We start from the raw sequence: 15426 nt of genomic DNA on the forward strand, positions 1-15426 counted from the left end.
GCATTGGATTTTTTTTTAGCATAACACAGCATGCTGATATGAATAAAGGAATTAAAGCCTAGGTCATTATATATGTAGTACTAATTAAAACCTTCCTTTGACTTTTCTGAAGCCTGTTCTTGGAAATTCTGCAAATTAATTGAGGCCTTTGAAAAGATGCCTATGCAATGTTTGAGGTCCCTGTGGACCAAAAACTGGCATGTTGGAACTGAAAAAATTATATGGTGCAGTGTTTTTGTGTATGATGCACTCAAAGATTTTCGTACTTAAAAAAAATGTGGAGGGGGGTTGAATTGCATTATCAGTTTTTTTGTCCATTTTTTTCATATCAACATAAGCAAAAAGAAAGAACTGGAGGATTAAAGATTGAGGATCAGATGGCCACCATTAAGGAAATTCCTGGAGCATTTGATTGTGGAACTCAGGCTGTAAGAATTAGGTTTCTGCCCAGGGAATGAGGCACTGCTTTTCTTACATGAAAATCCTCACCAAGTGCATTTTAATTGTGTTGTGTTAATTAGTTTGAACTCCCTCTCCCCTGTGCCACATTTTTCATATTTTTATATCGTGTGGGGTGTATTTATCCAATGAAGCAGGGCTGGCAAGAAGCATCAGCTGTCTTGGGAGTCTGTGATCAGTACATACTAAATTGTAAGAGCATAATTGGCAATGCTTCCAGCCTCTAAAGTAAATGGAGAGCAGTGGGTTAAGATCCAGGAGGCATTTGAGAGATGAGTTGAACCTAAGATGATCGAATGTTCTTTCTTTTCCTTGTCTTCTGTCTCTCAATTAGTAATACCGTCTCCTCCTTCCATAGATTAATATTCTGTCACTCATCTGTTTCACAGAGAACCTCAGTATTTACCCTGAAGCTTCGTTGTCCTGCCAATGACCAATATTAAGGCAGCTCTGTACAGTCGTATTTCTTAAATAGCGATGCTTGATTCTTCCAGAGTCAGGTTGTGCTTTCTTCCCAGGGCTGGTAGTCCCTTCAGAGGCACTTAGGGGACCAGTGAGTACCTGGGGATGCTCTGAGGTTGTCTGATGTCTTCTGTCTCACAGGTGAAATAAAGTGGGACACCAGCCAAACTGTAAAGGCAGAACAACCAGATATACTGTGTTTTGTCCAGACTTCTTTTTCCAGCGTTGTACTTGTACTTATCACATCTCTGTCATTTTCTAACTAAATTTCAAGCTTCTCAATGTCGGGAACCACATCCTCCTCTTCTTTTTTTCTTCATTCAGTACACAGGTTAGTGCTTAACATAGAGTATTGAAAAATACCACTGGCAGGTTGAGACTCATGGGGACTTTGCAGCTGGGGACGTTTACTAGATGAACCACATTTATCAGGTAAACCTGTCTGGGTTAACACTGATAATGTTATGAGAGATAGGTATCGACGGATAACTTGTAGAGAGCATCATAGGCATTTACTGGACACATTTTTAAAATCTTCGTGGCTTAAAGAACACGAAAGCAGTTAGTAAAAAAAAAATAATGGTTCATTGTTGATAAAGACTGATTGACTTTATATATAAACATTGGGAGGTAATTTTAGTGTCAAAATTGTCTCTCTGATGGTTTTTTCATAAACCATTGAAAAGTGCTGTGAATTGACAGCAGAAATTGGAAGTTTTCAGTAAGTGGTCGGTATTAATAGCTATCACTTTTTAACTTGGCAATATCTGTCTGAGATAGCACCTTAGGAGCTTATAGGTTATAAGGGTTTTGTTTGTTTGTTTGTTTACCATTAGCAATAAAAAACGCAAAGATCCGTTTTGGTCTTTGCTTCCCGGTCTGTGCCATAACCTGATAGCTAATCACACACAACTAGGTAATCGGATGGCTAGATCAAGTACTTAGTGTCAGACCACATGGATTTGAGTCCTGGCTCCTCTTATTAGCTGTGTGTTCTTGCTTAGGTAACTTAACTTCTCTGTGCCTTAGTTTCCTCTCTAAGATGGATCCTACCCCATAGTCTGTTGTGAGGGGAAAATAATAATCAAGGAAAGTGCTCACAAGTATTTACAGTGTGTTCATTGCTGTTACTCTTTCTACCGGCTTGAATATTATAAACCAAACCAAGCTACTGTCAGTGCAGTCAGTGTATCTTAAGAGTGAGTGAAAGCTCCGTGGGGTCAGGAGAGAAGAAAGCTGATGAAATTCGTGTGGATTACGGAAGTTGATGTGTATATAATCTCTTTTACATTGTCATTCGACTGAAAATAAGATTCCCTGAAGAGCAATTGTTAAGGTAGGCTAGTAAGACAGCCCTCCAATAAAATGAATGGTATTTTACTTCTGATCAATATAAAACTACTTCAGGGCAAAAATAAAATGTGTAGCCATGAATGTAGATGGGAATGACATTGCCAGCCTGTCTTAAGGAGTTTTTCTGTAAACAATTTAACTGGACTCCAGTTCGTTTGAATAAACAGTATTTCATGAATGTGATGGGCACATTTGTAAATGTCCTGAGGATTTACTACTTACTCCTGATCTCAGGAATAACATCATTCTTGATCCAATAATTTAGAGGTGTGAAGGATTCTCTAGAGCTTTGCAAAGGCCAGAATGTATCTTTCAACCCACAGTGAATTTCCCATTATCTCTCGGTAGATAATCGGTTTTGTGAATCATTTCAGGAACCGGGAGCTCTCTCTCTGTCTGTCTCTGTCTCTGTCTCCCTCTCCCCACTTAGAATTGAGAATGATTAGCTGGTGTTTGTAAATGAATGCATGTACTCTGACTGCATTAACAGCCTGAAGTAAATGGTCTAGGAGTGATAAATTTGTTTTTCAGTGAGAATATCTGTACCCTTTCTTATATATTAATATGGATGTACATTTATGCACACAAAGAGCTCAGATGGTCTATGTATTGGCTTATTTAGAAATTAACTGGTGTTGAATTTTTTATCATAAAAATCTCTGTGTTTGTTAGGAGTGCTGAATGACTCCTTTTGCCTCTGAAATCAGACTTAAAAGCCTCAATCCAGTATCTTAAGACCCAGTCTCCCTAACTAAATTTACAGTTCCACCTTCTCAGAATCTTTTCTTTGTCATTCTAAGTCTCATGCTTTTTATATTCAAAATTAAGTTTCACTCCTTTAAATCCCTGGACTGCTGGCACCTTGGTGGTTATAATTTTTTGAAGCCACAAGTAAAAATAGTGTTGGTTCTGAAATTTTTTCTAAACCTGGAACTTCCATAGCTGTTCTTCATGTCTTTTCCTTCTCCCTTTTGACAAATGCAGTTTTTGTGTGTATTCTGTGCATCACCTAGTGGCATGGTGTGTAGAACCCCAGTGGTTTCTAATGAATGCCAAACGAATGAATGAATGAATGATAGAATATAGAATCAGAATGGATGTCAAGAAATCTAGTTTTTGATGTTTCTCCAGCTTAATTCAATAATTATTGAACTGCATAACGTAAATGAGAGGGTTTGGCATTGACTGGAAAATATTGCATGTACTACATGGCTAACAGTCATGTGTTTTAAAGATTTCCAGTGACCAGAAATCTAATGGGCAAGCCCTTTTAGAAAATACTGCACTTCCTCTCGAGTTCAAAGTTTCTGGCATTACCATTCATGAATAACATAAATATTCGAGTAGCAGATTTATAATCATAATCAAACTCAAAATCATTATGGGTCTTTGCTCTTGGATTTAAAAATTTTTCATTTTGTTGACTTGCTTTTGAAACTGGTGGGACTTGTACACACTATTACCAGTTTTCTTTTTTTTTTCCTTTTAAATGCTGATTAAAAAGTGACCTTAAGAAAGTGGAAGTTAGGGCTGGGGATAAAGGGATGTATTTTATAGTTTTCAAGTTCCTTTCTGAAATTTGGAGCTCAGGTTTAATAAGGTATAACAGATAGATATGGATATTTGAGACCAAAATATAAAAAACCTATGTGTGTATGCAGCTACCTCTCAAAATGTCCGGCTTCTTTTTCAGTATATTAAACAATAGAGTTTAAGAATTTTCACATAGTTTGGAACAAAAACAGATGCATTTCCACAAGTAAGAAATTTGTGTGCTTCCAACTGAAACCTAGTAGAAGTAATTTAAGGTGTAGGAAATCTGAGCGGAGATTCACAAGGGAAAACTTGTTTCTAAAACTTTGTTCACTAAGCATTATTTTTAAACTGTTTAATATTTTAATGTCATCAGGACAGAACATTGTCAATATTTTAATTGTTTAAAAATATGTCATTAACATTTTATTTTCACCCCACATGTGGCCATGGATGATTTTGAGGTGGGTGGTATTTCTTATGTATGAGCAGAGACAGAGATTCTCAGAGGTTGACAAGGGAGCACAGGGACATCTACAAAGAAGTAAGAAAATGTGTGGTATCTGCACAAAGTGATCCCCTCTTAACCTAGAGGTACTGTTTGATGCAGGGTGCCCTGGAGACATTAACGATAAGCATTTATAATAGAGTCCACAGCCTTGAAAAGAGAAAGTTATCTGAGGACCAGATTGCTATCCTAAGCTTGTATGCTTTATTTCTAAGGAAAGGCAGGTCCCACTAGACAACTGTGAATCAAGTAAGGCAGCAGGTAAAGGACAATCATTAGTGTAGGGTTCCTGGGGGCTTTAGGGTTTCCAGCCCAGCATTGGGAGCTGTGATTGAGCACCTTCTGGCAGAGATATGAGATGGCTGTAGACTTGGCTAAAGACTTCAAGTCAGTGGTCAAGGTCACGGTGAGAGCCTGGGATATAGAAAGTGCCTGGGGGTTATGGGTCAACCCTACTTAGAAAGTCAACTCTACTCAGAGTGCAGAGGGAGGGACAAAAGTGTGTGGGTCAGAGAGTGGGCACACAGTCTGAAATCAAGAGGGGATTTGGACAGTGGGTAGACCAGAAGCCCAGAATGCTGTCAGGACAGCCCTACAGGAGAAACAAAAGGAGAAGCAAACGGGAGAGCAGGTTTGAAATCAAAATTGCAAGGAGACCCCTAGTGTTAGAGGCAGCCAGGGAACAGGCACGAGTTTCCTGTTATTGGTGAACCGCATCTCAAGAACGTTTAGCCTTGTAGCTGTGAGTAATGGGAGAGACACTGCAGCAAGGAAGGACATTGCTAGCAGAGGGAAACGGAGGAAATTCCATGAAAATAGTACATTCATCTTGCCTGTTTATCATAGCTGCACGTGTCATTAGTGCCTGAGGACATTTATGTAATACCAAATGGTATCATAACGACTGCTTGATAAACTTGTTGAGTACATTCAGGCAACGTTTTATAGTATGTCTTAATTTTAGAATAATTCCTCTTTTCAGAAGGTTAAAGGGTTTTGTGCCTAAAATGGAAAAAATATTTTTCTGCAAAATCCACTTATGTGATTCAGTTCTTATTGATAGTGAGATACTGGGGTGCATTGATGTTTGCTGAGAGCATTAATTTTTAATCTTTTCTTTCAGTCATTTTGGGTTTCCTACTTTTGTATTAACACCATGGTTTCTGGCTCTGCCTTGGTGTTTGGGATGATGTGTGTTGATTTGCATTAAATCTCTATGCTGTTTCTTTTGATTTCCTTTTCCAAGCCACCTTTAAAAGTAAATGCTTTATTTTCAGTAATAAAAAAAGGAAATCATCTCCTGTACCTAAGAATATTTTTTAATCAAGTGATGATTGTTAAGTTCAATGAGTTTTTGTCATGTAAGTCCTTGCCCACGGAGCACATCACCTTCCTCGTTCTGATCAACCCTCTCCCTGCATGAGGCACCGTGTGCTCCAGCCAGACCCAGCATTTATTGCTCACTCACTGGGTACGGAGACTTGCAGGCAGCTGTGGCCACATGAGAAATGACAGGTCCTTGTGGTTCTATAGGCATTTACATTCTGTACCTGCTTTGGTAAAGCAGAGCGGTAGTGGTGAGTTTAATAAGTGGATCTGGTGTCACACACTGTCCTGTTCTGATCAGCTTTTGTGGGAGGAGAAGGCACAGCCCTGTGGGCTCTGCACGGTCCTCAGAGTTGGGTGTATTTAGAATGGCATCCTTGAATTAATGAAAAATCCACTTTAGGTTCCACATATAGGCGATATCGTATGATATTTGTCTTTGTCTGACTTACTTCACTTAGTATGATCATGTCTAGGTCCATCCATGTTGCTGCAAATGACATTATTTCATTTTGTTTTACAGCTGAGTAATATTCCACGGTATATATATATACACACACACACCATATTTACGAAACAGAAATAGAGTCACAGACATAGAAAACAAACTTAGGGTTACCAGAGTGGGGCGTGGATAAATTAGGAGTTTGGGATTAAAATATACACACAACTGTATGTAGAATAGATAACCAACAAGGACCTACTGTGTAGCACAGGGAACTCTACTCAGTATCTTGTAATAATCTATAATGGAAAAAAAATCTGAAAAAGAATATATGTATGTATGTATAACTGAATCACTTTGCTGTACACCTGAAACTAACATCATAAATCAACTATATTTCAATAAAATTTTTTTTAAAATCCACTTTACATTGGCAGATAAAAGAAAGTCATAGATCCCCAGATATTTTTGTACTTCTCACCCAATTGATGTATTTAGAAACAGGAGGATTTACTTGCAGCTATTATTTCCTCAGGGACAGGCTGCAGAGACATTTATTTATCCACTACTGTTTATACAGACTGTGAGTTATGAGGTGACCTTCATCTCTGCAAGATAAATCCTGGTGTCCAGAGTCCCGCCAGCCTCATCTGTTGCTGTGTAGCTAAAGTGGTTATTGAAATTTGTTTTCTTGAGAAGGCAGGAAAGCTCCACTCACACACATAAGATTGCTGTGAATTGTCTATAAAAACTGCCAGGCACCTATTAAACAGGGGGTGTGGCTTATCTTTATAGAGCAGGAGACGTGTTCTGATTGGGCACAGGGCTATTCTGGAGTCTTCTATACCCACATGTCCAAGGACCAATATCAGTACCAGTAACTGATAACCTGAGTGTTCTTCAACACAGAAGACAAGCTGTATCCCCCAAAGCTCCTCCCCGAAGCCTGCGAAGTAACTCCAGTAGCAAGAGGCCATGTTTTCTGAGGAGGCCCCTGCCGTGTTTTAGATGACTGATTGCTTCTATTACTCTGCCGAGCTTTCCTGATGGCCCCTAGGAAGATCAAAGCTGTGTGGTGTGAATTTTTTTTGCTTAGTATAAATTTAAGCCTGGCCACTACGGCTTGTTTCTCCCTTGGAAAAGCAATTTAGCCTGCAGAAAATAATTAAATCCGTGATATCTTGCCGTAATTAGAAATCTGAAATGGGGGAGGGTTAATGATTTCAATCCGATTTCAGTCGCCCACTAAAACGATCAAGGAAAGCATCCAGACAGTTACTGAATTAGCTTACAATACCATTGCTTTTAATATTTTCATCCTTTTCCCCATAGGACCATGCAGATTTGAGAAGCCATTTTTTCACAGTTGGGATGAAGCTAGAAACAGTGAACGTGAGGGAGCCCTTTCACATCTGTCCTGCATCAGTGACCAAGGTGAGGTCCCTCCCTTGCTTTTCACCTCCACCTCCGGAGTGGATCCAGTAAGTCTTTCTACTCCAAGCCAACCAGAGGAAATAGGCTCGTGTGGGGATCTCTGGTGACACAAGTAAACCCAAGGAGGAGGGCCTCCTCTCCAGTGCAGTGCTGTCTGAAGCTCCCTTTTTATCACTGATATCCGAGGAGCGTCCGAGCGAGTGTGATCAGATGCCTCCTCTTGCAATGGGTGGGGTGAACTTCACTTGTCCTCCAATAGTACAGGATGCAGACGCTCGTGTCCTGCAGAGACTTGGAGGAAGATTCAGATGCTCAACTGTGAGTTCACAGCAGTGAACTCAGCCACTGAATAGGTGCCACCTTCTCTTACTAACCACAGTGACATGGAAACTGCCATTTGTCCCTGTGCTCATGAGAAGAAACCGCTGATGAGTTTGTAATCTTTGTAACTTGCTTCTCCTGCTGCACTGATCATAGTTCATATGATCTATTTTGCAAATACCTGAAAATGGTGAAAAGCAAGTTCCCATCTCCAGGGGATCAGCGCTTCGCTTCCTTTCTCTCATCTGCTTTCATTGACTAAAGGAAAAGTCATACGTCTAAGATTCGTAGATTTAAAATGAAAGTACCGTTTCACGCAAAGACATTTTTATTATGGCCTTGATAGTCTTTTAAGATTATAATTTCCCTTCTGCATCAAAGAAATCTCAACAAAGTTACCTATCATAACATATAAAGTATGTGTTTCTACCTTAAAAAAATATATGTATATACATACATACACACACACTATTTATGTCCTGTTAATGGCGCGGGAAACCAACAAACTAAGATTCTTAGCCAACGTGTGTTTTACTTAACGGCCTTCCGTGCATTTCCTGGGGTTCAAAAGTCAATTCTATTTTAATTTCTTTTTCTGAAGGAGACGGGATTGTTAATGTGGTGATTAATAGTATGAAGTTGTTTGAGTCATGCTTTTTTATTTATGATTTTATTCAAGATTTGGTAAAATTTGAGAAATACAGTGGTGATCATGTATTACAGAATATGGGAAATGGTTATAATGAAACGTCCTTTTCTTCTTTTCTCAAGAGTTTTTTCTTTAGTGGACATAAATTATTTTGTAACTGTTAAAGCAATTTATTTAAAGGATAGCTGCTTAGAACAAATAATGACTTGTGCTTTGAATGATCATCTCGGGTTGAAGTGCATGCTCTCCCTGTTCATACACCATTGATTTATAACCTTTTTATTTGAAATGGCTTTTAGGGTTCTTATTGTATGTTCTGGTAGTTGGTACATTTTTCCAAAACTAAGGAGTGATACCTTGTTGAACCCTGGCCGGAATTCCTCTTTGTTCCAAGCAGGTGATTCGGTAATGCCAGCTGCCCATTTATCTGGGTATGTGTCATCCTCTTCTCATTCTAAGAGGCCGTGGTGTCATCTTCACCTGGTGTTTATAAAATAAACCAAACCGAGGTGCAGTCTGTCAGTGGTTGACTCTCACATTTTTCTACCTTTAAATAATTGTAATACATAACGTTAGAATGTGACATCCTGATTATCATTAGTTTCAGCCCAGATATCTTCATCTCATTGAATAGACTTCCAGGGACAGTAGTTTGGTTTTCACAAAAAAGAATCTTCTCTCTAAATACATGTCATTGGAGGTTGGGGGTGAGGAGGTATTTTCTCTGGTTTTTAAGTCACTTTTCATTTTATTTTTTCTTACCCTTTGTACCTAAGATAAAATACTTAAGTCTTTCTGTTTCGCATTTCTCCTTCCTTCTTCCTTCTCTTACTGGCCGTGTACTGCTGCCTCCTAGAACTTGGGTCAGCACCTCGCCAGGTGCAGGACTCACCTACAGGTCATGAAGTAGTAGAATATTCTTAATGTTGAAGCTGCTTATAATTAAATTTATTTCTCTTAACATTGGAAAAGGTTTTAGAATATTACGTTTGAGACTATAACACACTGTGCTGTTAAGTACTCATCCTAATGAAAATTTCATTTTTATCTTCCTTGGGGCTTTTCTTCATGGCACAACTGTTGAGGAAATAAATAACAAATAGACAAGAAAGCAGAGAAGCACATAGCAGATTCAGTATTAAATGACCAACCTTTGGCCCTACAGGGGTACTGTGTTCACGTGATGGGGAGAATATCATCTGTGTATGTGAGATGTATGGTTTAGACAAAGTTTCCTGGAATTTTACACGTGTTGGGTTCTGTTTCTAGGTCTGCTCGCTGTGAGCTGCACAGTCTTGGGCAAGTTGGCTAACTGCTCTGGGCTTTGATTCTGAGGCCTGTGGTTCTGGACCAGATGGACCATTGTCTCTGAACCATTTGGGACCATGAACTGATAGATTTGAGGGAACTTAATTTAGCTTTTCCTCTGAAGTGTGTGCACAGAAACGTGCATTTTAATAGGCTTGGAGATTCCTTAGTGCCTATTCTTACACAGTCCAGTTTTGCTAAGGGATCCTGCCTCCAAAATTATATGATACATCTCTGTGTGAGTATGTGTGTGCGTGTATTCATGAGGGTCTAGATCACATTAATTTAACAAATATCTACTGAGCATTTGTAGGCACTGTTCTGGATGCTGGAAACATAAAGTCCCTGCTCTTACAGAGCTTATATTTTGATGGGGGGGGAGACAGACAATAAATAAAATTAATAAGGAAATAAAGTATGTTAAATGCTAAGGAGAAAGGGGCATCAGGGAAGGGACCTCTAGGGTGTTGGAGTGGAAGGAAGGAAGAGGTGATTTTAATTCGGGCTACCAGGAAGAGCCTCCCTGAGAAGGGGAAGCTTGATCCTTTGCTCCTTAAAGGCTGTTTCCAAAAGCAAATCTCAGGCAGCAGATTTCTAACGAGTTACTGGAGTTATAACATCAAGAAGAACAGAAGTGAGTTCACTCTTCCTGCTTAGCTTTGAACCAGGTTGCTTCCACAAAGTGTTTTGTAAACGAAGGAGCCAGGAATCAGAGCTTAGTAAGAGGGTTAAGTTTCCTAAGAAAGACTGGTTTATGTCTGTTGAGTTGGGAAAGGGATTTTTTGCCTCTGGCCTGTTTTACATTCTACATTCTTTAAATCCATCATGCTTTTCAGTGTGGCTGTCCACCTGATTTTTCCACTCTTCTTTTTCCATCAGCATGTCTTGTTCTATTTCTTTTCCTCATTGACTTTTTTCCTTATACTCAAGTAGGTGTTTAACCAGTTCCTACGTACAAAGCGCTTGCTATGCATTGTGGGAATATCTTGATGAGTAACAAACAGGAGGCTGTCCTCAAAGGACTTGAGGTCTATTGGGAGAGATAGATGTGGTATCGGACCACAGGAGGGAATGAGAATTTTTGGCTCAGAGGTTCACGTCTGATGCTGTGCCAGAACATGGAGTGAGGCGGGGGTGGGGGGGTGTTCCAGCAGTAGTGGCTTTGGGGACACATCTTGAAAAATACACGGACAGTGGAGTGGGCTATTTAGACTTGTGAGAATATTGAGTAAGGACATGCCCAGTGTGAGTGATTTCCTCTTGGGTTGGAGGGATGGGACGCAAGGTGAAGCTAGACATCTCTGAGCCAGATGGTGGAGATGGTCCCATCTTGGGTAGGGTTTGTCTGTCTTACTTCACCAGCTTGTTTTTCCTCTGGCTTTGGCTGTTGGTTTACTTCTATAAAGTCATGCTGATGTTCTTCCTTCTCTGTCTCTGACATGTTCTAGTTGTTTGTTTACTTTCCATTAATATGACCACAATGATCAACTAACTTTTTCACTAACTTTTTCGCAACTGGACCACTTTCGTAATATACGTTGAAATTCCAGTTTGTGCTGCGGTCATTGGGATGAAATGTACTTACTGCATTTGGAAGCTGTGCCACTATTTCTTACGAGTCTTACATGTTAATCTCAAGGAATTAATCCCAGGCTCTATTGTCTTGCCTTTCAGGTTTTTAACAATCGTTTTTTTCAAGTGACTATTGATGACCTCAGACCAGAACCTAGTAAACTCTCGATGCTGTGCCATGCGGATTCTTTGGGGATTTTACCAGTACAGTGGTGCCTTAAAAACGGAGTCAATCTCACACCTCCCAAAGGTTTGTATTCTGTGAAAATTTACAGGGTTTGGGTGATTCAGGAGGGTGTCGTATTGTCACTGAAGTGATGCTTTTGTTAACCTGGAGAAGTTCACGCTGTAAGCATTTTAGATGTAGTGAGAAAATAGTGTGTTTCATGGTTAGCCTGACATAGGAGTCTGTACAGCTCCCTCCCCTGTGGAGGTGTGTGGCCCTGGGTTTCTCCATAAACCATTGTTCCCTGTCTGTTTTTGTATGATTGGCAGCTGTGTTGCTGCTGTGTGTTGAAAAAGGGTACAGTATTGCTAAGTGATCGGGGTTAAAAACTTGAACGTGAAGAGAAGTGGCTTTAAAAAGGCGACAACACACCAATGAAGCATTTCTTTACATTTTTATCTTCAGTAAGTTGAATTTTCCCCAAAGCCCAGTTGCTTTCAGAATTCCAACACTTTGATGCCATAAGACATGACAGTAATTAAGTTGGGAACCAGGTTGCATTAAAGTCATTTTAAATTGAGACCCATAAACCACATGTCAGTAAGTACCATGCTGTACTTCAGGAACGTGATTTGTTGTCCCTATAGGTCTAAGGTTTATCCAGGGAAGATGCAGCAAGGAGAAAGGTGAGAAGATGGGAAGGAAAAGAAAGGGAATGATAGAAGAAGACAAAAGCAGAATGCGAGTAGAAAAATAAACTTCAGTGGAGATTTTAACAGATAATCTCAAACAAAGCAGGGGTTTTGTGCTAACCTTTTCAGATCACCAGAGATTGGATTACTTGTACTTTAATTGTGCTGCACCTAACTTATCTATGGCGTGACTGTACTCCCCTGGGCTTTTATCCTAACTTACACTCCATCCTCATCCCTATGGAGGAGATTCTTCTGAATTATTTCCATGCAGCCGGTGCTTCTTCCCATGAAAGTTCTTCAGTAATGGAGTGCAGTCTAATTATACTGTGGTGAGCTTCTACAGAACACTGATTCCACTGTTTTCAGTGCCAAATTCACTGAATCTTCAAAATGAGGATTGCCCTCTGAGGAGACTTAGTTCCAGAGAGTTTATATAACGTGCCCAGGGCCCCAGGCTTAGTTAGTAGCAGGACAGGAGGTCAGGCTTCTGGTTCTGTGCTCAGTAGTGGGTGGTGAGGACTCCAGTTCACGTGGCCTCAGTGTTTGTGTCCATTTGGGTGCCTAGTGGTGACTGTCGCTTCAGTTTTTCAAGATGGTTAAATGAGGACACCCTGATATTCCACAGGTACTCTGCAGAATCAAAGACATGATACACGTCCACATATTTTTATAATCTTTTAGATGATGGTACAAGTTCTGTGCTGTAAACACCTATTGGTGGTAGGGAAGAGAAGTCTTTTCCTGCTGTGAAGTTTCAGCAGCTGGTCAGTTTTAGAGTTTGAAAACCCTCAGGCCAACTTCTAATCAGAGCATGTGTGTGGATGGGTCCCATGTCAGTGAAGAAAGATGTTTTCTAGATATCTAAAATGCTGCTCGGGGGACTTCCCTGGTGGTCCAGTGGTTAAGAGTTCGCCTTCCAATGCAGGGAGTGCGTGTTTGATCTCTGGTCAGGGAGCTAAGATCCCACATTCCTTGCAGCCAAAAAACCAAAACATAAAAAAGGCTGGGATAGAGTGAGAGAGTGGCATGGACATATATACACTACCAAACGTAAAATAGATAGCTAGTGGGAAGCAGCCGCATGGCACAGGGAGATCAGCTCGGTGCTTTGTGACTGCCTGGAGGGGTGGGATAGGGAGGGTGGGAGGGAGGGAGACGCAAGAGGGAAGAGATATGGGGATGTATGTATATGTATAGCTGATTCACTTAGTTATAAAGCAGAAACAGACCATTGTAAAGCAATTATACTCCAATAAAGATGTTAAAAGCATTATTGTAACAAATTCAATAAAGACTTTAGAAATGATCCAAATAAAAAAATATCTTTAAAATGTTGCTTGGTTGGACTTTGAAAATTCCTAGTTAGTTCCTAGTAAAATAGGATCTATGTAAGAATTTTTAAAAAATGAGTTGGGTATCTCCTCATATAGTTAAAAAAATAGGAAGAACGTTTATATATGCATTTTGGATTCATGGATGGCAGAGGTTTAACGTTTACCAGGGTCTTTAGAATTTTAAATATGTTTCAGACGAGGTTGTTCACATAGCTTGGACCTTTACTAGGAAATGGGTGTGCTTATTTGGATAATGGCATTTCATGATATTAAGAAAATTGTTTTATATCAATGTAATTGAACTCTTAAGTGTGCAGTGAAATGACGGTACAAATATATTTATGATATTAAATATTTTTATGTCAAGCATTTTATACCTACTGTTTAGCCGTAATTATTGCTTCTTCTCTGTCACCCAAGTGTTTGTGATATTTGGTGAAATGAAATTGTCTTCATGTCATCTTCCAAACTATTCCTTCCCCTTTTGAACGTGAAGCATACCTTTTCTAAGAGGAAAGTTTCTTTATGGATATTATATATTATTTGTAAAATATTGAGTAATGGTGATTAGTACCTTCCAGTAAGAAAATCTCAGTGGTAACCATTTTTAAACCCTTGAAGCATTCAGGAATTGTGATCCACCAGTAATCTGTAGAGGTTGTCTTTTGGCTGTGGGATTGTTGTCTTGAAATAGTAGAGCTTTTATTTATAAACCAGTGAGAAGAAGAGCAACAACTTACAGAAAAAGGTTTATGAATATGAGCAGATACTTCACAGTAATAGAATCACGACTCTTATGTAAACTCATCCTAGTAAGAGAAAATGCCCGTTAAAAATCATACTGAGATGGCATGGATTTCTCAGATGAGGAAGAAATCCAAAAGAGAAAGAAAGAAGCGGCTTTGTTTTGATGGGAGTCTCAGATTTGCTGGCAAAACGCAGGTAGGTACAAACCGTATGGAAGGCAGTTTGGCAAATTTAACCAAAATTGTAGATGCATTTAGCCGTTGCCTTAGCAGTTTGACTTGTGGAAATTTCTCTTAAACTTACAATTTACAGGTAATATGCATAAGAGTTTGGTTTTTTCTGCAGCATGATATATAATAGCAAAAGACTGGGGAAAATCCAAGTGCCTGTCTGTATGGGATTGGTTAAGTCAATTTTGAATGTTTATATAATGAAAACTATGCAGTTGTTAAAAAGAATGAGGATAATCCCTACATGCTGACATGGGAAGCTCTCCAAGATATACTGTGAGTGACAGATCAGTGAATTATAGTATGATATCTTTTTTGTTAGAAAAGAGGTTAATGAGGATATATATTTATGTTTGCACATATTCCTGGAAAGAGACTCTGGAAGGTTGCATAAGAAACTAAGAGACACAGATGTAGGGGACAAACATATGGACACCAGGGGGGAAAAGTGGCAGGGGGTGAGTGGTGGTGGTGGGCTGAATTGGGAGATTGGGATTGACATGTATACACTGATATGTATAAAATGGATAACTAATAAGAACCTGCTGTATAAAAAAATAAATAAAATAAAATTCAAAAATTCAAAAAAAAAAGAAACTAACGAAAATGATGACTTCTGTGTCGGGTATGGAGGTGGCAACCAGGGCAGATGGGAATGAGACTTTTCACAGAATACGTTTAAAATCTTTTTTTTTCTTTTTGATCTGAGTGTGAATGTATTATCTATTCAAAAGGAATCATATGATATTACAAGTAGAGGGTTTTTATAACTAAAGGGGTCTTAAAGATTATCTCATCAACTCCAATCATTATATATGTGGGGAAATTGAAGCTCAGGTGTGTTAAATGATGTTTTAAGTCTTGGGGCTGAACTTGGCTTAAAA

General features: G+C 39.3%; 1 protein-coding gene across 1 annotated transcript in view; it reads left to right on the forward strand.

The window, feature by feature from the left end:
- The window catches only part of SFMBT2 (Scm like with four mbt domains 2), a gene marked incomplete at both ends in the record, with an annotated part of 182312 nt that overhangs the window by 106522 nt on the left and 60364 nt on the right, over window positions 1-15426 (forward strand). Inside the window, 2 exons of the mRNA XM_079700155.1 lie at window positions 7419-7520; window positions 11473-11620. Coding sequence (XP_079556281.1) covers window positions 7419-7520; window positions 11473-11620 — 250 coding nt within the window. The remainder of the gene's footprint in view (window positions 1-7418; window positions 7521-11472; window positions 11621-15426) is intronic.

Source organism: Hyperoodon ampullatus (genome assembly GCF_949752795.1).
Source record: "Hyperoodon ampullatus genome assembly, chromosome: 3".
Classification (NCBI taxonomy): Eukaryota; Metazoa; Chordata; class Mammalia; order Artiodactyla; family Ziphiidae; genus Hyperoodon; species Hyperoodon ampullatus.